This window comes from Typha latifolia, chromosome 5 (assembly GCF_019914945.1).
Source record: "Typha latifolia isolate L0001 chromosome 5, TyphaL0001v2, whole genome shotgun sequence".
Classification (NCBI taxonomy): Eukaryota; Viridiplantae; Streptophyta; class Magnoliopsida; order Poales; family Typhaceae; genus Typha; species Typha latifolia.
In genome coordinates, this window is record NC_133090.1 from 12,887,854 (window position 1) to 12,912,135 (window position 24,282).

At 39.9% G+C, this 24,282-nt stretch overlaps 3 protein-coding genes across 5 annotated transcripts; 1 reads left to right on the forward strand and 2 right to left on the reverse strand.

Moving 5' to 3' along the window:
* Positions 1-1,285: 1,285 nt before the first annotated feature.
* On the forward strand, positions 1,286-15,783 carry LOC140788227 (uncharacterized). Of its 2 annotated transcripts, XM_073137394.1 has the most exons (20): positions 1,286-1,664; positions 2,425-2,839; positions 2,929-3,069; positions 3,254-3,342; positions 3,622-3,711; positions 4,504-5,245; positions 5,405-6,490; positions 6,612-6,726; positions 7,244-9,096; positions 9,256-9,382; positions 9,514-9,628; positions 9,710-9,793; positions 11,447-11,911; positions 12,089-12,184; positions 12,761-12,925; positions 13,009-13,191; positions 14,766-14,879; positions 14,997-15,179; positions 15,275-15,319; positions 15,478-15,783. In XM_073137394.1, exons 1-20 carry the CDS (start codon positions 1,536-1,538, stop codon positions 15,610-15,612), a joined length of 6,372 nt encoding a protein of 2,123 aa, XP_072993495.1. In that variant the 5' UTR covers positions 1,286-1,535; the 3' UTR covers positions 15,613-15,783. The 2 variants fall into 2 exon arrangements, with proteins under 2 accessions (XP_072993495.1, XP_072993496.1); XM_073137395.1 differs by lacking the exons at positions 11,447-11,911; positions 12,089-12,184; positions 12,761-12,925; ... (3 more) ...; positions 15,275-15,319; positions 15,478-15,783 and adding an exon at positions 9,890-10,537.
* Position 15,784: 1 nt separating this feature from the next.
* Positions 15,785-17,836, reverse strand: LOC140788228 (uncharacterized). Its single transcript, XM_073137397.1, has 5 exons — positions 17,395-17,836; positions 16,680-17,294; positions 16,495-16,574; positions 16,321-16,392; positions 15,785-16,229 (listed from the first exon to the last, which is right to left on the reverse strand). Exons 1-5 carry the CDS (start codon positions 17,713-17,715, stop codon positions 15,914-15,916), a joined length of 1,404 nt encoding a protein of 467 aa, XP_072993498.1. The 5' UTR covers positions 17,716-17,836; the 3' UTR covers positions 15,785-15,913.
* Positions 17,837-20,017: 2,181 nt separating this feature from the next.
* Positions 20,018-23,371, reverse strand: LOC140789240 (uncharacterized). 2 transcript variants are annotated; one of them, XR_012109134.1, is made up of 5 exons: positions 22,786-23,371; positions 21,819-21,899; positions 21,656-21,718; positions 21,086-21,545; positions 20,018-20,531 (listed from the first exon to the last, which is right to left on the reverse strand). XR_012109134.1 is itself a non-coding variant. In XM_073138854.1 (5 exons), the coding sequence occupies exons 1-5, from the start codon at positions 23,233-23,235 to the stop codon at positions 20,361-20,363; spliced, it is 825 nt and encodes a 274-aa protein (XP_072994955.1). In that variant the 5' UTR covers positions 23,236-23,360; the 3' UTR covers positions 20,018-20,360. The 2 variants fall into 2 exon arrangements, 1 of the variants encoding a protein (XP_072994955.1); XM_073138854.1 differs by having other exon boundaries at positions 21,486-21,545; positions 22,786-23,360.
* Positions 23,372-24,282: the final 911 nt, after the last annotated feature.

A 24,282-nucleotide genomic window follows, 5' to 3' on the forward strand; every position in this document is an offset into this window, starting at 1 on the left:
AGCCCAGAAGGGATTCGATAATGTTAAACATATATATATATATATATATATATATATATAAAATTTAAAAAATGAAAAGATAAACACAACAAACATAAGAAAACAAGAACAACTCATTTGGGTCAACTGTGCTGTGGACTAATCAAGCAGCCCACCAAAAACCGAAAGGATAGAGTTAGCTGCGACTGCGAGTCCAGCCGAAGTCCAAAAAAAAAAAAAGGGGGACCCAACCTGTCCTCTTCGCAGTGAAGAACTACCTCACAGGGGTTTGACTCCAAGAACAGGGTATTGGAAGGTAGACACCGAGAAGGAGCTTCACTCCGACCCGGGAAGCTCCGTTGGCTGCGGAGGCGGCGAGTAGCTCGCACGCCGAGTGTTCGACGAATTCTCGGGTCTCTTCTTCGGTGAAGCCGGGTGGGAGAGTATAGTGGTTGAGATACCAAGAAGAGAAGCGGCGGCCGGGGGGGTTGCCAATCTGTCCGTCCCTTCGCCGTTGGCATTATTGAATAGGATACTTAACTATCTATGGAGGAAGTGAGATCGCGGAGGTCGGCAAGGTTGCGGTTTTAATGAAGGAGTTGTATTTTAATTGCTGGAATCGTTTGATTGTTTAGTTTCTAGAGTTTAAGAGGGAGGCCGAGGGCGGCGTGGGCTAAATTGACTATTATTATTATTATTATTATTATTATTATTATTAATGTGTTAGAATGCAATCATGCAATGAAATTGTGGAACAGGATTGTAATGATAGTTAAACTAAACTAATTCCGACTTAGAGATTATTAAGTGCGCAGTGTTTTCTCTGGTCTGGGATTGGGAAGGAAGAAGTCAAAAAATCAAGAGAGACCTGGAATCCACTTGGTCCACTGCCATTGGTGGGGCTTCACATCAGACCAGACGGAATGCTGTTCAAACACCCCCAAAGATGTCTTGTCGGATCTAAAGATCCGGCATCGCGACCACTACCCCCGATCGATCTTCTCTGCTGCCACGTGCCGTTTGTGGCCTATATATCATGTTACGGCGGAACAGCATACCCCGATCCAACAACGACAAGACAACACGGAAGCCGAGGAGACCAACCTGGCCCGTCCACGCGTTCTCCCACTAGCGCAAATCTCGAGGATCTCCAGGGGAGAAGATCGAACGGTTAGTGGTCCCCTTCTCGGGATTCACACGTGGCACCCCCCCGATCACGTGCACTCCTGCCCGCCTCGGACTACTCTACTCCCACCCCTCTCTCTCTCTCTCTCTCTCTCTCATCATTTCACCCTCTTCTTCTTCTGCTCTCTCTCTCTCTGGCTTCAGTATCTGAAAAGAACTGCACACTGCTGATATAGAGAGGGAAAGAGAAAGATAAAGAGAGAGAGGCCAATTGATGAGAAAAGAAGTCACCTTTCTCTCTCTCTCTCTCTCTCTCTCTCTGTAACTGCGCTTTTCCAATCTCTATTTGATGGTCTTCTTTAGTACTCTCCGCCATTGACTCGAGCTTGGGGGGGGGCGGAATGGGGGAAAGGTAGGACGTGGCCCGGTCCATGGAAGACGCGTGGCGCGCCAAATGCGGCTCCACGTGGACTCCGCAGCCGTCGGCGCCGTCGTCAATGCCTCCTCCTCCGCCGGCGGCTATGGGGGCGCAGCTGCAACCTGCCCAGGATATGGGTCAGGTAATGGTTTTCTCGAGTTTGATTTCTAATTTCCTTGTACGGTTTTGGGAGTAATGGGGGTTTAAGTGCGCCAAGGGGATTCAAAATTCAACCTTTTGGCTGATTTGAGGCAATTAGAAGTTAAATATTTAATCGATGCAGGAGCTAGGGATTGTGCCATTGCTTTTCATCTTTTTTCTCGACTTTGTTTTCTACTTCTCTTAGTGTATTTGGCGATTTATGGTTGTTTGAGTGCGTCAGGGGTTCAAAATTTAATGTTGGACCGGCTTGAGGCAATAGAAGCTAAATGTTGACTAATGCAGGTGCAAGATAGTGCCCTTTTTTAGTTCTTTTTTTTCGTTTCAAAATTTGGAATTTATGATGGTTTAAATGCGTTAGTGGGTCCAGAATTTAATCTTGGACCAACTTGAGGCGATCAGAAGTTAAACGTTTGATTGATGCATATGTCACTTTGGTGCTATACCTTAGTTTTGATGGAGTACTTGGAATCTTTTATCTTGTAACCTTAGTTTTAATGGAGTACTTGGAATCTTTTATCTTGTAACCTTAGTGGCAATATCTATCTCTATCTATTTTGAAAAAGGTATTGTTGCATATTTACTCTAGTTCCTTTTGCTGCACCATGTCACCTTCTATTCCTTCCTTCATCTACCTTTGTTCAAATTTTGTTTGTATGAAGTCACCATATATCATGATGCTCATTTCCATTCCTTGAGCTACCTCTCTAAAAAAGTTTATTTGTATCATCTTTCTTCTGCAGCTGGACATGAGTTCGTGCTACCTCTTTCATCCCTTCAATGGACAAGAAGCAATATTACAGAATCGAGCACTAGTTCAAGAACAAATGGTCTTTAATACTTTGAATTTGGATTATGGTAGTTCAGGAAAGACAGAGCTAGGCAATTCATTTCTAGCTCTTTTATCTGGCGATTATTCTTATTTTCCAAATTCAAGATCATCCTTAGCCAAGTTGCATGTCAGCAATGTCTTTTCTGTAAATAATACCAGCTGTGCTCCCCCACATGTTAGTATTCCACCTTTACCAGAAAATCATAGAAATGATGCATTGGGGAAAAGGACCGATCATTCTTCCTCGATTGCATCTGGGTCTCTATTGCTGCCGAAATATTCTGTTTCCCCAAGTAATTTTCCACAAGCAGCTCCTTCGACACATGGTACGGACCCTAGTTCATTTCTTATGAAAGCATTTATAACATTAATTATATGGCGAGATCATCTTTGTGGTGTGGATGGTCAACTGCAGGTATGCCTGGAAGTTCTGTCCAGGTTCATGCCTTAAATTTCCAGGCTTCTGGAAAAATGCCCTTTGATCCCAATTCTTCTATCTCTTGTCATGTGCCTGCCCTTCTCAAGGGTCACCCTCGTGTCTTCTGCATAAATACTGGTAGGTATTTTCCTAGCATGCTTTACTCATTTGCTCCTACTTCTATGCTTATTTAAATTAATTTATCCTGTTTAGTTCAAACTTGGCCTTTATATTTTCCTGGGTTGGTACTTTTCTTTTGAATTCCACATTTTTATAGTTTCTTTTAAGTTACCTTCTGACGATCTCATGTAATTTGTGACAGTTGGGGAGCTGTTTGTGAATGATGTGGGGCTTTTTGGAGTCATTTGCTTTTGTCATAGGTTGAAAATGTCTGTAGCCAAGTTTTGTGAGGTGCGCCATGGCAGCATTTCAGCACCTTGAACTTATACTATTTTATTTTTGTTGCTTAATAAAGGATGTCACTTTGTGTGACGGCAAGGCTTGCCACTGTGTACTTTTATGGTGCAAGTTTGAGTAACACAAACAACATCACCAGTAACAGGGTGGGGCTGGGTAAATGAAGCCCCACCAGACCTGGATTGGGGAACCCTTGGATGCCCTTTTTCATATACCTTTCAGGATATCGAGGTATGCATATGAGAAAATCTTCTCACTGTAGTTCTTTTGCAGCATTCAGGAGAATCTTCAAATAAAACTGGTGAAGTTGTCCGATTGGAAAATGGCATGACTGTTGCCCAGTGGCGCAAAAATTGCTTAGGAGTAAGTGTTATTACTGGTGAATTCTTTCCTGTGAAGGATTTGGTGGTCACCCAAAGCATTTTGTTTCCTAATATTATTACATTTATACAGATCTTGTTCTCTTATCTATATCCTAATTTTCACCTGTAATTCTAAGTTGTTATTCTAACTGCATATTACAGCCAATCTCTTGTTCTTTCACTTTTGTTTCCAACAGAAATTTCACTTTCTGATATAACTTATTCAACTAAGTTTGAACTTCCTTTGATTAAAGCAGTACTAAGAAGCACCGAAGACCTAGACTTGTTTTAGAGAAGTGAAATACATTTTTTATATTTCTTTATTTAGGTCCTTGATCTTTCCTTAATGTTCAAGAAATTCCCATGTATATAAATATAATTCCAACTGAATCCGTGTTCATGCATATCCATACCTATTTGACCTATCAAATGTCACCTAAACACAGTATACTATAACAGGGTATGCTCCCTACCTTATTTTGTTGATTTGTAATGTTATAGTTTTTCAAAGACAGCTTAAATCAGCTAAAGAATACACAAGCACTAGTGAAATATCATACTATGAATCAACTAGTTGTGAAATTTACTTGTTCCATGCTTTCTGAAATCCCCAAGTTTTTAGAAGTTTTGAACCTTGCCTGAAATCTGAAATTGAGATAGGGAAGCTATCTTGATATAACACGTATCCTTCAACATTTTCTCATGAAATATAATTACATTTTGTATTAGGTTTGTGGATTTATCAAGTTATAGTTTTCAAGGAACAATGTTATTGGTTTTTCTGCTGATGTAGATTATGGCTCCAGAAGATGGCGCTGGATGGGACTGGTCAGATCAATCAGTGGTGAAAGGTGGTTCGGTTGAATCTAAGGCAAGCAATTTGTCTGACTTGCTAAAAATTCCTTGGACCATGGATAATAATGAGCCTTTTAGTGGCTTAGGAAAACTTGGAGAACCTAGGAGCAACCCTACTTATGTTAGTCCTCCATATATGGAAGGAGGAGGTGGTATTACTTTGGAGGAATTAGTGAGGGAGAAGCCTGGTCATGCACATCAGAGGAAACCTTTTGATGGAAATAATCTCTTCCTGAAGAATAATTCTAGCCTGACACAATGTATGAAGCCCGCACTAGCTCAGAGCCAGATAACACAGACAATAAGGGGAAGTCCTATTTGTTTGGGAGTTTTGGATTCAGATTTGACTACATATAGTGAACAAAACAAAGGATGTCAATTGGCTTCTTCTAGTGTCAAGTCCATGGGACAGTTTGGCAATTCCTTAATTACCCATCCACATCTGGGAACTAAGAAAACTGTCAGCCGTGATAACAGGATCAGCAGGGGGATTTCCCCCAGTGAAGCATTTCTAGTCAGGAAGGACAGTGCTCCTTCAAACACGGAATTGAAGCTTGGGCAGCCATCCCAGGTTAGTCAAACTATAGCAGGTTTATTTCCAACTTCCATGCAGTACTCGCTATTTGGAGCAGTAAGCGACTCACAAAACCCTCAATCACATCAGCCATTGGCAAATGGAAGTAAGATTTTTTGCTGAAGAATAGTTCATGCATTTTTTTTATCTGGCAAGTTTATGTACTGCTTTTATCTTGCAAGCTCATGTTATGTTTTATTTTTTATGCTCATTATTTTATACTTTTATATTTGCTACACATATAATCCCTTCATCCTGGACGCAGCTGGTCCTAAGGAAATGACAAAATCCAGACAAAGTTTCCAGGAAGTGTCTCCAGAAGCATTGCTTTCTATCAGAAGACATACACAACAATCTTTAGGAACAGTTAATGCTGGCAATAATTCTGAATCTGCAGAGCTTACCAGTGATGGAACAAGAAATTCACTTATCTCATTGTTTCTTTCACACCTTGAAGGAAATAACAGAACAGAATCTGCCGATGATGTTCTTAATAGCAAGGAACGTTTCCATCCTAGGGTGCTTGTTGATGAGTCTCATTCTGTGAAGTGCAACCTTTCTGATTTGCTTGTAGATTTAAATGATAGAACTGAAAGGAGGCATACCACAAATAAGTCGGATCTTTCTGATTTTGTAAGATTAGAACAGAAAGTTACTGATAATGGCATAAATGCTTCCACATGCTTGCTTGACCGTAATCAGAGATCAAATGACAGAGTTCCTGCTTTGTCTTCTAGTGGCAATTTCCCTTATGGTAGCTCTGATGCAAATGGTAGGCAATTTTTCTTCCATTTTAATCAACCTTGTAATATGCTGGTGAGTGAACCTGATGCTGGGACTTTTAAGCAGTCTGGAGAAGTTCCATATGCTGCTAATATTGATGATTATCACATGACACTGAGATCTCAAAATCCTGCACCTTATTCTGCTGGGAGACCTGGCCCTCTGGAATTAGAGGGAGAAATGAGTCTCTCTTCAATAAGATCCTTGGGTTCTTCATTACCAGGTTCACTGTCAAAAAGAAGAGACTTTAATACATCACAGCATTTCATGGACGACTTCAGATCTCATGCTTTTAGGCATGTCAATGAGTTACCTACGCATGAAAACTTTACTACTTTTCATGAAAAGAACCCTCAACATGAAAAATTGTGCTGCCTTTCATCTCTAAAATTACAAAATCGTTTTGGTCAAGGTGATCTGGCAGCACGTGAGGAATTATCAGAAGGATCTCATTGTGGCATTCATCAGGATACCTCTAAAATTGCTGTCAGATCTGGAGGGCATTCATGCTCAATTTGTTGCCCTAATGGTGGTGTTCAATTGTGCGCAGGCAACTCTAACTTTACAGGCAAGTTTATCTATGAGGTTCTGTTACCAATGATTTCTTAACTTGTCTCAAGTCTGAAATCACCTCTTCTTTATATGTGTAAATGCATTGTTTTACCTGGCATATTTTCATACTTACGCAGGTCCAAATGAGTACTGCAACTGCACAACTTCAATACAAAGGGCTTCAGCTTCACATTGTTCTAGAGAACATGGTATTCAATTTTCTGCATGTCATTTGGAGCGGCCTTGCATAAGGTAAATGTCATATATGTTATTTCAATTTAATTATTCTGAGTTAACTCTTGAAGACAAATATTAGGTCAAGTAGTTCTATGCTGTGACAATTATATGCAAATTCACCTACTAGATTCAGCGAGTTCCATTCTCTCATGCTTCTTCTTCGGCATCCTGTTTCATCATGTAATGCTTGAATTCCAATGTATTTACATCTCATACTATACTCTCTGACCGTATATTAATTGTATTAAATCCTTGAAGAAAGATTTTGCATTTTTCTAGTCATTGAGTACACCTCAGGTTATGGAAAACATCATCCTGAGGTGAAAAGGAGTAAAAAGCACATTTTCTTTTCTACAATCTTGAATCAAACTCGTACTATAGGATCCTTATTTTGTATGTCTGGTTTTTGTCTAATTGATTTTGATAATTGTCTATCTGTAGCTTGTCTAGAAGATTATTCACAGTTTCCTGCTGCTCTTTCTCTTGCAAGTTAGATATTTGAGTTTATCTTTCCACATGTTCTCTAATGCAGATTTGAGAAGCTATCAAAAATCAGTTTGGGTGAAAACACTAAGCATGAAATATCTAATCAGAATGAACAGAGGCCTTATTTGTCTCGAAAATGCTGCCATTCTGTACTTCAGAAGTGTGCGGCAGGTTGTAATTCAGGAAGTGGTAAATCTTCTGATGCCTTGAATGAACAGAGTAATCTAGAGAGGCCCAAAATTATGCATCCCAGTCCAACATATGAAAAAGATTATATGTTTCACGATAGCAAAAGAATTAGACTAGGCCAATGTGATTGCTTGGAGAATAGTTCTCTCACAAAGAATTATTGTCAAGCTTCTTTCTGGAGAGATGTTCCAAGGAAAGTGACGAGACATCCCTGTAACATTTTAGCTGAAAAGCATGAACAGGTGGTAGAAGTCACAGGACTATTTGGCGATCGACTTGCGGAAAAAAATGCAGCTCATCAAGAATCAGAGTCTATGAAAAAACAACAAACATCTAATACTTCTTCTGGGTCCTCTGCTCCTGCATTAACTGAGATCTCAGTATCAATTGAACCCAACAAAGTGGGCTCTTGTACAACAGAAAATGCCAATGGTTTTTGTGATTTTGTGGTTGATGAAGGATCAGGAACTGACAAATGTGCCTCATCTGATGAAGCACTTGTCAGTACAGAGTGCGAGCAAGCTGTCAGGGCTAAATCTGGATTGTCCTACTTTCCTGGTCCTAAATCTTGTAGCTTTATTGGTAATCTTAGTTCAGAGAACTCATCTAAAACGAATAGATTAAGTACTCATATCAGTGCAGGAAGTAGAGGTCAAGGAAATAGAAAACAGAAAAAAAATCATGAAAGGGTTCGGAAAGCAGATAACAAGATATTTGGTTTCACTACACTAAATTCAGAATCCCATAACTGTAATGACAAAGCTGAAGTATCATCATCCCGACAAATTGAAGTTTCTCCTCCAGCTGATAGTGGAATGCAGAAGACTCTCATTTCTTCTTGCAAGTCTTCAAATGTCAAGCGAAAGCGCTCTTCCTTATCCTGCAGTAAACCCCTATCCATAAAAAAATTTCAGAACCATGATAAAATTGTTGAACATGAGAGCAGGCAGTTAGATGATCAAGATTATTCTCTTGAGACATTAAAATCTTCAGATGGAGAGAAAGAAAAACAAGATCTACCATCTCTGGAAAAGGAAAAACACTTTATGGAGAAGTGGAGTCATGCAGATGCTAGAAAACCACCTAAATACATGTCTCTAAGCTGCATTGGAAGAGAATATAAGCGTGGAAGGGATTCTCCAAGTAAGAAAGTTAGTCCTATTGTATGTGGGAATTCAGGTATCATTTCCACCGGAATAATGAATGACGAACGAAAAAATGTGAAAATTGTTTCACTCAGTGTGATTCTCAGAAAAGCTAAAAGGTGCAGTGCTACCAAGAATGCCAAAGATCTGGAACAAGCCAAATTATTGGAGACAAAAAATGTATCACTTGGTATAAATAAAGGAGACTGCAGTGCATCATCCTTTTCAAAGTCACAGTATGGCACTGACAATTCGAGTTCTCTCCTGGGAGATGAATCAGAACAAACCACCAGTAAGAACGAGGAATTTGCAACTGATTCCTTGGTAACATATGGAAAATTTGATTGCCAAACTGACTGCAAGATACTTCTAAAATCTACTTCCTGTCAGGCAAAGAGAAGATCTAAGGATAGTCATCGACACAGTCTAAGACAGCTTTCTAGGAGAAAAAGAAAAGAGACAAAGACTGTATTGGCAACTCCTAGTGGTAGTCAGTCTTTGAATCTAACGAACACAGATGTGTTGGACATGTCCACTGCACTTCACACAAAAAATACAGTAGCCAGTGAGTATTATCTTTAGGACATAATTCGCTTGAAATGCACAACTGTTACTTCTACATTTTGAAACCCCAATTAACACTTATGTCATATTATCTAATCGTCAAGATTTTTACGTTTAAAGTGCTGCTTTTTTACATTTAAAAATTTCTATACTTATGCAGGAGTGAAAAATGAAAGTGCACAATTACGTTCAAGCAGGATTCTAAAATATACAGCTTTAAGAGATACAAGATCATCAAGCAATCATGAAGGTCATCTCGCCAGACTCTCTCAAGTAAATTTGAGAAGGTAGTAGTGGCATTAGATAATCCTTATGGGTTCTGCAAGAGACTTGTGCTCTCTTTCCTTTTGCTTATATTTGTTGGTCATTGTTCCTCATTAATCATAAATCTGTTTTCTTGATTTATTATTTAATGCAGATTAAATACAGGGCGTAAATTTCTTTTGGATTCAGATGCCTTCTGTTGCGTTTGTGGTAGCTCAAATCAGGAAGACGTCAATATCTTAATAGAGTGCAACCAGTGCTTAATTAGAGTCCGTAACATGCTTTTCTTAAGCTATATTAAACCTATCTTATGTAACTATATTAAATGGATGGGCACAATTTGTGTGCAGGTGCACCAGGCCTGCTATGGTGTTCCAAAAGTTCCTAGAGGTAGTTGGTATTGCAGATCATGCAAGACCAAATCAGAAGATATAGTAAGCAATACTCTACGTTGTTTATTGTGCCCAAAACATCACTCATATCATCTACAGAAGTAACATTTTTTAATGCAATTACATAAATTAATGCAGTGGAATGTAGCAAAGTTGTTGAAATGCCTGTCTAAGCAGCTGAGCAGTCCCATATATGCAGTTGGACCACCCACCTCTACATGGCTACTGCACAGTCATAGTTTTAACATAGCTATATTTTTATGGATACAAGTTTATGCTCAATTTTTTGCTTTAATCATACCAATATCAGATATTTCATTTTTAGCAATAATTTTTTATTTAGTACCATTGATAAGGTTAGAAAAACTATATAGGAGAAGCATCTTATAGGAGCAGGTAAAGTTTTCACATATCTATGCTATAGTTTGTGCATGCTGCGTAGTGTATAAAGATTGAGCATGGGTATCTCTGTAGAATATAGAATGCTCTTGTCTCTCACCTTGTCAAGAATATCTCCGGGGCTCCTCACATTATCTGACAGGTACTTGTATTATATTCAGGTGATGTCTATTATAAGATTGAGGTTTTTTTTAATATATAAGATTGAGGTGTTGATGAAAAGAACATGGCTATCTATAGTTGATCATACACTATTGGTATCTTTGAACAATTTAAACTTTATAGCACATTTGCTATGAAATAACTTCTATTATCTTATTTCCAATTATGAGTGAAAAAGTAACTAGGGCATGTTGTATTGAGATCCAGCTAGTTTGATTCCCAACCACATGTGTAACTGCCTATGCCTTTAAAGGGGTTGACTGCCTAAGACTGTATGTGGCTTCTACAATGTCTTGTGTGAAAGAGAGACACTAGTTCCTCCTGGAATGGAGCCTCATGCTAAAGGCAATGACCCTTATCTTTTAGAATTATCGCCCACCACTATCCTATTGGCTTAAATAGGAAATAGATTTAGATTGACCTACAGAGAAATCTGTGGTTCAAAACAATTAAGAGGCTTTACTTCAAAAAAAGAGAGGCTGGCAGCCAGGTACATACTCCAGTGTATCTTCATCTTTAGGCAGGGATACATAGTTCATAATATCTATTACATGCCTCTATGATGACCTCTGCGGCTTTTGTGTGGCCTGAATGGTCTCACGACATCAAATATTAGCAGTCTTTTAATCCCAAAAGTAAATCCTCTTTTTTATATTACGGGCTGACTGGCTGAATGTTTTAGATATTTACACTTGCAACAGGAGATTCCTCCAAATTCTTTAGCTAATCAGGATATGTTGGGTGAAATAACTTATGCACAATAAGCTTTCCTCTCATTTGTTAATGCAAGGTCTCACTGGGTGCTATCATGAGGCACAGATGTATTACACCTAGCTTTTAACATCTGAAAATTGTATCTTCATTGAACGATGAATCAAAGTGTTATCCACGCCTCTTTTTACTTCATTATTAATGAGCGCTAGTCAGTAACTGTTGATAGATAAATTTGCTAGTTCACATTGGTCAATTTGTAGTTCCTGATAAGTTTAAGATGATGATGTCATAGACATGTAGTCATGTAATGTTTACATTGTTGACCTTTTTAATTTTGGCTTGCAAGTAATATGGCTAGAGAAATGGATCGATCTTCTAAGTCCCAACTAAACTTTTATCATTTTTTCTGACAATATTCAGGTATGTGTTTTATGTGGATATGGAGGTGGCGCTATGACTAGGGCACTAAAAAGCAGAAATATTGTAAAAAGTCTGCTGAAGGTTTGGACAGTCAGAACACTAGCCGATGATAAATTGATTCCTTTGACTGAAAGAACTAATAATGAGACTAATTCACCTGTTGAAGCATCTGAACATGGTAAATATGATTTGCTTCCTTCGCCTGGTTTGAATAGCTCCAATACCATCCCTAGTACCAGTACAAAGTTGAACTTGCACAAGCAAACAAGTATCAAACATCCCCTGGGCAGCATGCCAAGCAACTTTCAGACCTCTAATAGCATTATTAATGGTTTATTTGATCCCTCTGTGAGACAATGGGTTCATATGGTTTGTGGTCTCTGGACTCCTGGTACAAGATGCCCAAATGTAGATACAATGAGTGCTTTTGATGTGTCTGGTGCTGCACCTGCTAAAAAAAATGCTGTAAGTTTCTGAATTCTAGTGAAATTTGTTTGATTATTTATTAGAATAGCTGGGAATACTTGTTCGCACTAAATGATAGTATTGCTAAAATAATTCTGTGATTATTGCCTACATCTTAACTTTTAACTCCACTGATACATGGATCATTCTATATTGTCATCACTTCTTTCATCGTAGGCATGCTCAATGTGTAACCGACATGGGGGTTCATGCATAGAGTGCAGAGTTCCAGATTGCTCAGTAATATTTCATCCTTGGTGTGCACACCAGAAGGTATTACAGGAGTGCATCTTTGACGCAATCTATGGCGTTATCTATATTATCATTTTGGGTATTTCTCATGTTATATAGTCAACTTTAGTTGTTTATTCTATGTGCTTGGGATAATGTTTATTGAGTACCATTCTTTTCTGCTGACCTTTCCTTGTATCTGTCTTAATGGACCTTATTTATGCCTCAAGATCACAATAAACTCCAGCATCCTTTCCCAATTTGTTATCCATTTTGAGATAACAACATATAATAAGATTGCGTTCTGACTTGTGTTGTAAGTATTACATTAGATTATATATCAGATAGTTTTAGTATAGCTCTTAGGGAGGGATACTAACATTAAATTTCTGAAATTCTAGTGCTGAAATTTCCATTTTCAAGTTTCTATATTTCTATATGGAAGTGCCATATACTAAATACATATCTTTTTTTATAGTAGTTTCTGAAAACTGATATAAATAAAAAAATGTCTATATGATCCTTATGTATATTGTAATGCACCGTTCGTATGGTTCATCTTTTAATTTGCTTGTACTACTATGCACCATTTATGATTCTTCAACTTTGTGAGTTTAGGGTTTATTGCAAAGTGAGATCGAAGGTAGTTATGATGAAAAGGTTGGATTCTATGGGCGATGCTTGCATCATGTGACACTTCACAGGTATGACAACGATACTTGTCATGTGGATCCTAAGGAAGAATGTTCAAGAAACAAGGACTGGACTTGTGCACGCACAGCGGTATTCAATTATAATTTTTGGTTGAATCCTTTTTCATTCCTTGAGATTCTTTTAATCTTATTAATACAAGCCTCTCTAAATAGGGTTTTAAAGGCCGAAAAAGTGAGGAAGGGTCTAGCCCTAATTACAAGAAACCCCAGAATGATGGTGGAGGCTGCATTGTTTCTCAGGAGCAGATAAATGCATGGCTTCACATTAACGGACAGAAGTCATGTGCGAGAGGGATCCTAAAACCTCCATGTTCAGACATTGAGCATGATTTTCGGGTATGCCATTGCCACTCCTGTAGATTTATTTCATGAACATGTAATGAAATTTTAAGAAGCTGAAGATTAAATGCTCTTAGAGTACCTTCTGCATTTCAAGCTCTACTTATCTGACCACACAACATCAGATTCCCAAAGCTTTCTGGCAGTTAATAACTAGGAATCTCGATTATTGTCATCTATATTTACTCACTCAATGAAATTGCTGTTGGACATGGATTTCTTTTTAATGTAAGCTCCACCTCAAGTGGGATTTGTTTAGATATTTCTTCTAGAATCCATGTATGTAGGACTCTGTTAGTCGAGGGAATCTAATCTATTATACGAGATAACCTATTAACTAATCCACATGTTTCTTTGGTGGTCCATTATGTCATGTTCATTGAATGCGGTCAATTTGAGTCGGTTATTGTTTCATAATCTATTGAATATTTTTCTATTTGGTTAAAGTATTATTTATATATCTGTGATAGGTAGAATACGATAAGAATAATTAGTTGTTATTGATAAAAGGATACGGCTCCTCCCTCATTTATATATAGATAGCCTATACCCTATCAGTGACATCGCATCTGGTGAGAGGGAGGAAACACAGTAATCTCTAGTGCATGGAGATTGAAGAAGTTGAGACGGCTGCTTTTGCATATAAACTACATGGAATGACATCTCTACCTCAACTTTTACAGAATGACTTCTATATAGTTACAGAATGACATGCAGAATGGAATGAGCACATGAATTTGAAATGCCATTGCCAAGAAAAGTAGTTGCCTCACTAGATAATGTAAAGCTTCTTAATCTCTTCCCTCCTAGGTTTTTAGAGAAAATAGGTAACAAAGTTGTCAAAATATTATAAGTATCATTTTTATCCTTGGATTTCGATAATTTGAATTATAGTTATTAGAACCAGACGGGACCGAGTAGTAAGATCAGTTAACCGGTGAGCCAACCACTAAAGCTGGTTCGGTTTTGTTATTAGACCAAATATGCAGTTGACTCGGAATTTCAACCAGCAGCTCTTTTCTTTTTTAATTACCTAGTTATCCTTGATATTTAAAACTATTATTTACCCTATGGATAATTTAGTCCTAAAATTAAAATAATTATGTTTTCAAAAATTAAACATATAGTACAAATCATATGATTTTATGTGCTTAAACCTAAATATTAGTTAAAAATGGTTAAATAATGGAAGAATTACAATTGTATGCTTTTATAGATATTTTTTTTAGTTGCAATTATAACTATACATATATTATTTAAATATTAAAATAGTCCTAAATAAACTATCAGTCCGATTGAGCGGCTCCCAGATTGAACTAGTAACTCGTGATACCGACCTCTAATTGGGCCAATATTCTGTCCAATTCTGATAACTATGATATAAATGGATTATGCTGATTACTTTTAGCTTCCTTCCCGTTTACAGATATATATATATATATATATATATATATATAATTATATGCATCAGAGGGAAGTTAGCTTCCTATTTATTACATGAACTATGTTTGAAATCAAAGAGCAGATTCATGAAGAGTAGGAATCATGTCATGTTTCATTTTCTTTTTCAGAAAGAATATATTCGTTACAAACAATCGAAGGGATGGAAGAATTTGGTTGTTTATAAATCTGGGATTCATGCACTTGGTCTCTATACATCGCAGTTCATCGCCCGTGGAGCTATGGTAATTTAACTCCAAGCTATAGACTACAATTTCCTTAACTTATTACAGTTTTGGTGTATAATGTGAAAGCAGCTTGATCTAATTCGGGCATCGTTTTCATTGTCCCATTCATCTCAGGTAGTTGAGTATGTCGGCGAAATTGTTGGACTCCGTGTTGCTGATAAACGAGAAATTGAATACCAGTCTGGGAGAAGACTACAGTACAAGAGTGCTTGTTATTTCTTTAGAATTGATAAGGAGCACATAATTGATGCTACTCGCAAAGGTGGGATTGCACGATTTGTCAACCATTCGTGCCTGGTACTGAGCTATGTTACCATTTCTTTTCTTTTGGATTCAGTTCCTGCTGTCAAGTTCTAACCAAGCTTGTGTTCTTATATGAATGTTTTTGTCAGCCAAACTGTGTCGCAAAAGTAATCTCAGTAAGGAATGAGAAAAAGGTGGGTAACTAATGCTTCTTCAAAGTAAACAAACTGATACTTTTGTTTTTCTTCTACTTCAATCATTTTTCTCGTCATTTGATAAACAAAAATTATCATAAAAAATTTACTATCGCTGCCACCGCGGAAGAATGACATCTCTGTGGACAATGCTGCAGGTAGTTTTCTTTGCTGAGAGGGATATCAACCCTGGGGAAGAGATTACGTACGATTACCACTTCAATCATGAAGATGAAGGTCAGAAGATCCCATGCTTTTGTAATTCAAAGAACTGCAGACGGTATCTGAATTAGTCAAATTATATATGAACTAAATTTACCTCCATTGTATTTGATCTAGTGTATATCCATTTTTATTCTAATATCTCGTCTTAACCTGAGACATTATCTCCTATTATTCCAGTTTCTATTGATTGCTGTACATGTAAAAAGCTCCATATGAAATGTACTTTTCGCAATCTTGAAGTTTGTTGTCTATGGGAATCTCATGAATTGAATCAATAAACATCTCAGAATTACATATTAGGACATAGATAGATACACCTACACATATTAATATCACCTCCAACTTTGTAGATGTTACAAGACATCTAACTCAGTTATTGTCCCTTGCTGACAAGAAGGGGTTCTTCTCATCATATAAGGGATTGTTTACATGGCAGTTTTTGTCATCATTCTTGACCTCCTTCCTATGCCATAATGGTTGACTCGAGGAAGAGAAGAGATTAGGGTGCAAATTCTCATCGTTTTCTTCCTTGAAAGCTACCCAATAATTCTCTGTGCAGCCGCGGCTGCCGCAGCTCTTATTCTCTCTTGCTGGATTTCTCAGGCTCTCCATCTCTCCGACGTGCTCTTTGAATTCTTTTTTCACGACGTCGAGCACGACGTCTCCATATCGATCACACCACGACCTGTGACAAAATTCATTAACGAGTCAAAAAAAATATCTAATATTTTTCTTCTTATTTGGTTGATGATCTGATTGAGTTGAAAATAGAGTACTTTGGAAAGAAGCCATTGAGGTCAGACTTGTCGATCGGAAGCCTTGTTGATATTACCTCAACTTGCTCATATCTAACAATCAACAAGCCAGAAAGAAATATGAGCGAGTGATAAATAATCTTCTGAGAGATGGATGCAAAGAGTTCAAAGCTATTCAGGAAGAAAATATTTTACGAGAAATTGAGGTTTGGATTCGTTGCTGATAGCTCGGACTGGATCCTGGAGAGTTCCTTCTTTATGTTCTCCCCGAGAACCTTCACGAGAATGGAAAGATCACTTTATAATCTTACTCTAGATTTCCTTTTTAAATTAAAGATTTGATCATTTCTAAATTATACAACACCATTGATAGTACCAACCTTATCGACGAAGAAATCGGAAGCGGAGCCATCCGAGAGCATCTCCTTCTTTATCTTCTTCGTGTCCGGCCCCACACCGACCGGAGCCGCCACGAGCTTCACAGACGACGAAGCACCACCGCCGTCGGATCGCTCACCGTGAGGAGGAGGCAAGTTAGGAGCCATGGGCTCCTCCTCCGAGTTGCTCCTCCTCCACTTCTTGAACCCGTCGAATCCCCACTGCTTCTTGGCCGACAAAGGCGGCTTCCTCTTCCCCGCCTTGTCGGAGTCGTCAGGCAGCAGCGGCGAGCTCTCCGGCATGAGGATGCTGCCCTTATTCTGATCGATTGGACATAACGGTCCTCCTCCCTTCTTCCCCTTGCCTCTCCATGGCTTGCTTATCAAGGATTTTATCGGCGTTCGATGCTTGTTCTCTTCCGCCACGGCGGAAGGCGGCTCCTTGTCTCGGAGCTCGATCACCGTCCATTCCTCTTCGTCGGAGGTCGTTCTCGGGGCGGGGCCGACGACGACGTCTCTGCAGTCGATCTCGACGCCCTGCACCGCAAGCCTCTGGAGCAGAGGCCTCTTCGAGGCATGGTAGTCGTCAGCTGAGATGCATTTGGCGTGAAGCAATTCCTGCCCAGAGAAGAAGCAAGGAATCTTAGACATCAAAAAATTGCCTCCTTTTTTTTTCGTCACTTACTACAATCCAATGGAAGAGGTAATGCTTCTTTACCTGCAAGAACAAGAGCTTGTCTCTTATGACGGCGGGCGGCTCCTGGTCGGGGGGAGAGGCGATGAGGGTGTCGAGGAGGTGGGTGCGGAAGGCGGAGACGTCGGACTCCGGGACGATGCCTTCCTTGTGGAGGCCGATGAGGTTGAGGATCCGGTGGAAGGACTCCTGCTGCCACTTGAGGTTATCGGCGTGCCGCTTCGCGAGCTTCTGGTCGGCGGTGAGGCGGCGGTTCTTGAAGGAGAAGGGGAGGATGGACTTGCAAATGGAGGTGATGGTGTCTTGGAACGAAGTGTAGTACGCCGGGGTGTAAGTATACACCATTGCTTCCTCTTCTTCCTCCTATCTTCTCTATCTCTCTCTACTTCTAATGGTGAAAGAGTCGTTGGCAGATGAGGGAGGTCTTTTCTCTCTCGCGTGGGTGTATACTGTATATTGTGGGTTTAAAAAGATTTGGACCAACGGTAGGCTAAACTAGCCGTTGCGGGAGAGGGTTCTCTCTCTCTCCTCTCTCTCTCTCTCCTCTCTGTCATTTTTGCATAGAGACCCCTAACTATTGGGTAATATGTAATTGGGCCAATGAGAGAGAGGAAAGTTTAATTCAAAATATATAGTAATGGGCTTTCATGGAAGAGATTTGTTCTAAGCGAGCTAAAGCTTAGCCCACTAAAGAATGAGTCAGGCTTGATCTGAATCGACTTTAATCGATCTTTCTCTCGTTTGCTAATAATTAGTAATTGTTCTGATTTTATTGAAACAATTCTCTGATTTAAAAATCGTAAATAAATAAATACGTCTTGTTACCTACTATATGTTGGACCAAAGATGATATAAAATCAATTTATATAATTTACTTCTGGGTTCGAAGTAATTGTTCGGCGATGTATATGACTTACAGTTTAGATTAGATAGCTTACTATATCGACTAAAAGTTTAGTGAGACATAAGTACCTCTGTATTTAGAGAGAAGCCAGTCTTTTGTCCAACTCATATCTAACATTCGGGCTCATGAATGATTAAAAAAAAATAAAGATTATTTGCACCTCTTCTTCTCCATCCCATTTTTTCATTTTGTTCTTTATCCCAAATGTTAATGACCCATTTTATAGTCGTTTTGATTAATTAATGCTATTCTTTTTCTTAGTTTTTTCTTTAAATAAAATAAATTTTATTCAAACTAATAAATAATTTTATATTAAAAAAAGTCATCGATACCGTTAACTTCAGATTTTTTTTTAAAAAAAATTAAATAGTTACAGTACATGAAAGCATACCGAAACAAAATAAAAGTGCAGTAGTAAATGTATTTAATCCATAAATATATATATATATACACACACACATCTTACTCGGCATCAATCGGATTCTGATCCCAGCGATGCGAACGATCTCGAGAGGAAAGTCGGGACAGGAAGTTCCGTTGCCGGAACCCCACTCCGGCGACGGTGGCTCCGACTCTGACTCTGACTCCGTCGTCATCCTTGATCCCCTCGTCGAAGTTGAGCGCGTAGCTGAGGGAGTCGTACCTGAAGACGCCGGCTAGAGGGCGGCGCCGCCCGAGCAGGCAACACCTCTCGCGGTCAACGGCGCCGGAGCTATTGAAGCAGGAAGGGAAACGGATCGAGGAGCGGATCTTTTGTTTTAGAGACGGTGGCGAGGATGGGGAGGAGTCGCCATGGCTCCTCTGGAGCTCCATTTGGGATTAAGAGGGTTAGGGTTTGGGGAGAAGGATCGAAAACGGAAGAGAAGTGGAAAACGAATAAGAGGGAGGATCGAATGGTTCGCATATATAGAGTGTAGTTAGTTGTCGTAGAGGGGAAAAAGATAAGAATAACGCGAGTGTAACGGAGCATTAGGACAGTGACGGGCGGAGTCAGAATAATATATCAAAAGATTAGTTTGGTCGTTTAAGAATTAAAGAAAGAAATTGTTTTATTGGCGCCGTAAACGTAGGATTGGGGTGTAAGTACGTAGGGATGTAAATGAGCCGAGCTTGACCGAGCTGGGCGAAGATGGGGTTTGGAGCATGGAGATGCCCATGGAAGCTTGGAGCTTAAGAGGCTGATGGGAATTTGGAGCTTATAGATTAAGACCACTAAATACCGTTTCGGTGGTAATAGCCAACGGGAGCTAGGAGATGAAGACGAGTTTTGGTGGTGAAGAGGGTTGGGGAGATGAAATGGTTTCGATGCTGCTAAGGTTGGAGAATGGAGATATATAATAACAAAATCCATTAAAATTTCCTAACTGATTAGTTACTGTTCAAGATTCGAAAGTTGGTTTTTTTTTTATCATTATATCACCAGTTGTAATCTCTTTCTGGATTAGAAACAAATGGAGGGATCGAATGATAAATACTAATTCGGCCAGTTGTAATCTCCAATACTGTTTCGTTCTCTGTAGTTTTCTACTTTCTTAAAAGCAGTCATATATTATATCTTATCACTCTCCAATTTATCTCTGACTGCTCGAGACCAATCTATACTCGCTTGCGGGAAGGAAGCGAGACTCTATTGATGAACTTATCTCAAGCAAATCGAATGAACATTCACAATTCTAGCTACAATATGTAAACAATAATGCTTACAATAAACATCTAAAATGAATCAATCTACAACAGTTGAAGTGAATAAAAGTGGGCAGTAAATAAATTAGCAACACCATCTGATAAGTTATCCATCCAAAGTGATGGCTGTCAAAATGGTTACAATTTGGGATCAGGTTAAACTTTAAAGAATAAAGTGTGGGAATGTGATAACAAACCCAAGATCATTAATGAACTAATATATCAAATAAGTTAGGCCACTTTATGGCAACCCCTCATCAGACTTAATAAGAGAATTATCACCAAACCTTCATTGTTCAAAGATGGTCTCGGCAGGCCAGCTTTTATGTACACTTAAAAGAGGTTATTTTTCTAAACTTCGAACCAGTTAGCAAAGCCCCCATTTCTCTGAATCCTTGTTGCATCAGTGTAGATCATTAGGAGCTGGAAAATTGAGATCCGGAATTTCAAAGTCGTTTCCGTGACTCTGTCGAGAAGAAGGTAGTGTAGGGAGGGGAGATGCTTCAGACTGCTTGTTTTCTTCAGTCGCCAGCGAAACAGGAGCATCTAGTGTGACCCTCTTCTTCAACCTCAACTGCATAAGAGACAAACCAATTCCACTGAGAAACAACTTGTTGCCCTAAATTCTGCAAGATAGATTCTGTACAGATAAAAAGAAATGGGAGCATAAAGCTGCGACATAGCATAAAAAGACACAGATGTCTGTATGTTACCAGATAGAGCTATTAGTATGTATAAAAAGACAAATTCAGTACTCCAACCAAGAAAGTGGTCCAATACTACCGGGTCTAGATCCTAAAATTTATACCGGTAGTTACTGGATTTGCATCCACGTCCAGAATATACATCTACTGAAGCCCAACACAATACCTTGTGTTAGGCTACAGTTGGATCCAATTCGAAGGTCGGACCATCTGTTGTTAAACACCCACGCAAACTCCACATGAAGTTTAAATAAAAGCTAGCTCTTTACTACATAAGGATCAACAGAAACAGGAAAAAAATGATGAACAAAATCCATGAAGAAATATGGCAGCAAGAATTGAAATTTATGATCAATAATAATACTTTTCATTTTTTATCAAGTAAATGAAAGTTGTTATGCGTGCAACTTCAACCAAGAATCACCTAGTCAAGAGTACCACGACAAAGTGGGGAATTGGATCAGATGCCATGTAGCAAGCATTCCGTGACTAGAACAAACATGTAGGAAGAAGGAAGGAAGCTTCACTAGGAACAGTACACTACCCATCAACCCATCAACCCACGAAGGCCCGTAGAGGGCAAACAAAAGCTGCAGCTTTTTGGGGACGTGGCTGGTGCAGATTGGCAGGCACAGTGGAACACACTCATGACCCATGAAGGCCCACCATGCCTACCAATTTTTCACTGCCACCTATGACAGAAATCAGGCATGCAGCCCCAACTGCTAGTAAAAGGGACAGCTTTGGAATGGCTTATCCTGTTTATCCATTTAAGGACGAGAGAGAGGGAGAGAGAGAGAGAGAGAGAAGGGTGGTGTGGTCACCTCCAGCTTCTTGTTATCCGCCGAGAGTACCTCGAGAGCCCTGCGCCACTCCTTCACGTCCTGTATAATTATTTAAAAGGGAGGGATTTTTAAAAGGAGCAATAAATAACAAATCGTCACCAAAATTAAGGGGTTAAAAAAAAATAGTGAACTGAAAAGGAATTAATCACCTTCCGAAGCATCTCTCTTTCTCCCATCAGTGACCTCACCACATCCTGCAACTCCGGTAGCCTCTGCCCCATGACAAAAGGCCAATTTCGACAATTAATTAATATCTTAATTGGTTAAAAATAGTCTTTTTAAACTTTAATGGGTAGGTCATAAAGAGCTCACCATTTTCTTCCCTGGGCGCGGGTTATTCGGCCTCGGAGCCTGGATTCGCAGGACCGACAGCTGCCGCTCGCCATGACCTAACTGGAACAGAGACACACACACACACACACACACACACGTACAAAGCGGGTCAGATACCGCCACGCGTCCGCTAATGAAGACTAAAGCAATTAAAAAGGCTAAGGCGAATTAATGCGAAGAGAGAGAGGAAGAGAATGGTGTATTAATGAAGACAAAACGGACCCCTGCATTTGAATAGTGGCGACAATCTAGTGGCTACCAGCCTACAGACTGGATCTTGCGCTCGATCCGTAGTTGAGATCTCATCCCATCCGACGTTCCCATTTATTCTCACGCCTACTTTGACCGTCAGGTCCATCGAACAAGCGGCGTAGGGTGAGTAGATTCCAAGGGTGGGAATATCATCTCAATTTTCTTTTTATTCTTTTAATAGCAAATTCCCTTTTACTCCCCGAGTGGGCCCCTGGAACAACCCCCCATCCACCCCACCCGAACGGCACACGCGAAACCGCATCGGGTGATAAAAGGAGGCGCAATTTGACGAAAATGGCCCCGGGCGAAAACTAACTACGTGAGTTTCTCTCGAAGGGGCACTTCGGGAATTTGGACGTCGGAGGAGAAATAGGACTCGTGGGATGCGAGAAACCCGCGGCAGAAAGGACGGGAAAGAGAAGGAAGGGGGGAAGTGGCTAAACGCGCCTCCTTATACGAATTGACCAGAATACCCTTTCAAGAAAGGAGTCAAAACTCTTAAGAGATATAAAGATTAAAAAATAAATAAATGGAAAAAAAGAGAAATAATGAGATCGATAGAAAAGATGGACAGATCGATGAGAGGAGGGTTCATACGTAAAAAAAATTAGAGGAAAAAAGAATTATTGGTTGTTGACAAGGGTAATATTGTCATAAAGAAAAAAAAGTGGGTTAGGAGGAGAGAGGACCAGACCTTGGATGCTGTTGTGGGACCACTGCGGCCGCCCCCACCACCGCCGAAGGCGAAAATCGGTGGCACCTTCGCCGGCGAGCTCGAACCTTCTTCTCCTCCGGAGCCGCCGCTGGTCGACGCGCCGGAGCCGCCACTGTAGTCAAGTGGTGAGGACGGGCTAGCTCGCATCCACCTCTCCTTCTCCTTCGCTGCCTCCCTCTTCACCTCCCGGATCCTCTTCCCGGCCGCCGCCGTCCTCCTCCTCATCGACCGCTTTCCCCTCGGCACGTGCGGCCACGCCGGCACCATCGCCGCCGCCACCCCTTCCTCCTCCGTCTCCAGCTCCGGATCCGGATCCACCGAGGGCGGCAACCACGCGGGCGGCGCCGTCCACCCCACGTCCGCGAACCGGAGGTCGGCGACGATCCACGCTGCCGCCGCCACCTCTCCGCCGTCGTCGTCCTCCGCCATAGCTCAGAGAGGAAGGAAAACCCTAGAAGAAGAGAGATGGGGGCGTGGCGTTGGGAGGAAAACAAAACAAAACAAAAGTCCGAGGAGTGGAGACGGGAAGTGGGGGCTTATAAAGGGAAGAATAAAACCGGGAATAAAATAAAAATAAAATGGATAATAGAGGGGGTCTAAAGTGGGGGAAAGCCGACCTACTACTTTTCGTGAGGGTCTCTCGGTGGGGCCTATCACAAAGACTGTTCTGTCCCTGTGGGCATTGAAGCTTTGAAGAAGGTGTTAGGGATCTTTAAGAGGGTAGATTGGTCCTTGTGAGGCGTGCAACGAAAGGTAAGAAGAGAGGAGGGGAAGGGTGAAAGAAAGAATGCGCCGGTGGTGGTCTATGGATTTCCGTGTCATGCAGTAAGATAACATTTTATAAATATAAGGTAAAATATAAAATAAAAGCTAAATTTTAAATTAAAAACGAGGGGGTATTTTTTTCAATAATAAAATATTTTCTTTTCTACGGGATGTAATTGGTTAAAGGTTATAAGGTAGGATAGTTTTTTTTTTTACGTCTAAAGTTAAATGCTGGACCTCAATAGTAAATATTTATTTTGGGAGGTTATAAATAAATAAAATAAAAGCATAACATTACATTACGTGGTTTTGATCAAAGCTCCCAATATATATAACTTTGTAATGTTTGATTGTAAGCTTTAATTTAAATCTCTTGCGACAAGAGATGCGCTAAATTTGGCGCTTCTGAAAAGTTATTACTAATTCTTAAATATATAAATATATTTTAAATGACGTACTACGTGTCATGAACCCAGAGACAAGTCGGAGAGGCGTTGAAAAGTGACGCAGTCGGTGCGGTCTAAGTCTAACTCTAACTCGGGTTAAGCTCGAGTTTGTGTTAGTGGGGTTTGCTCTTTTAATTAACTTTACCATCCTAATTAACTGAAAAATATTTTACTGGAAAGCATACCAACAACTGCACGCAACCAGTACCAACAACTATTTATTGCTTTGCCAAGTGGACTCTAATAAAAGTGCATGTGATCGAGT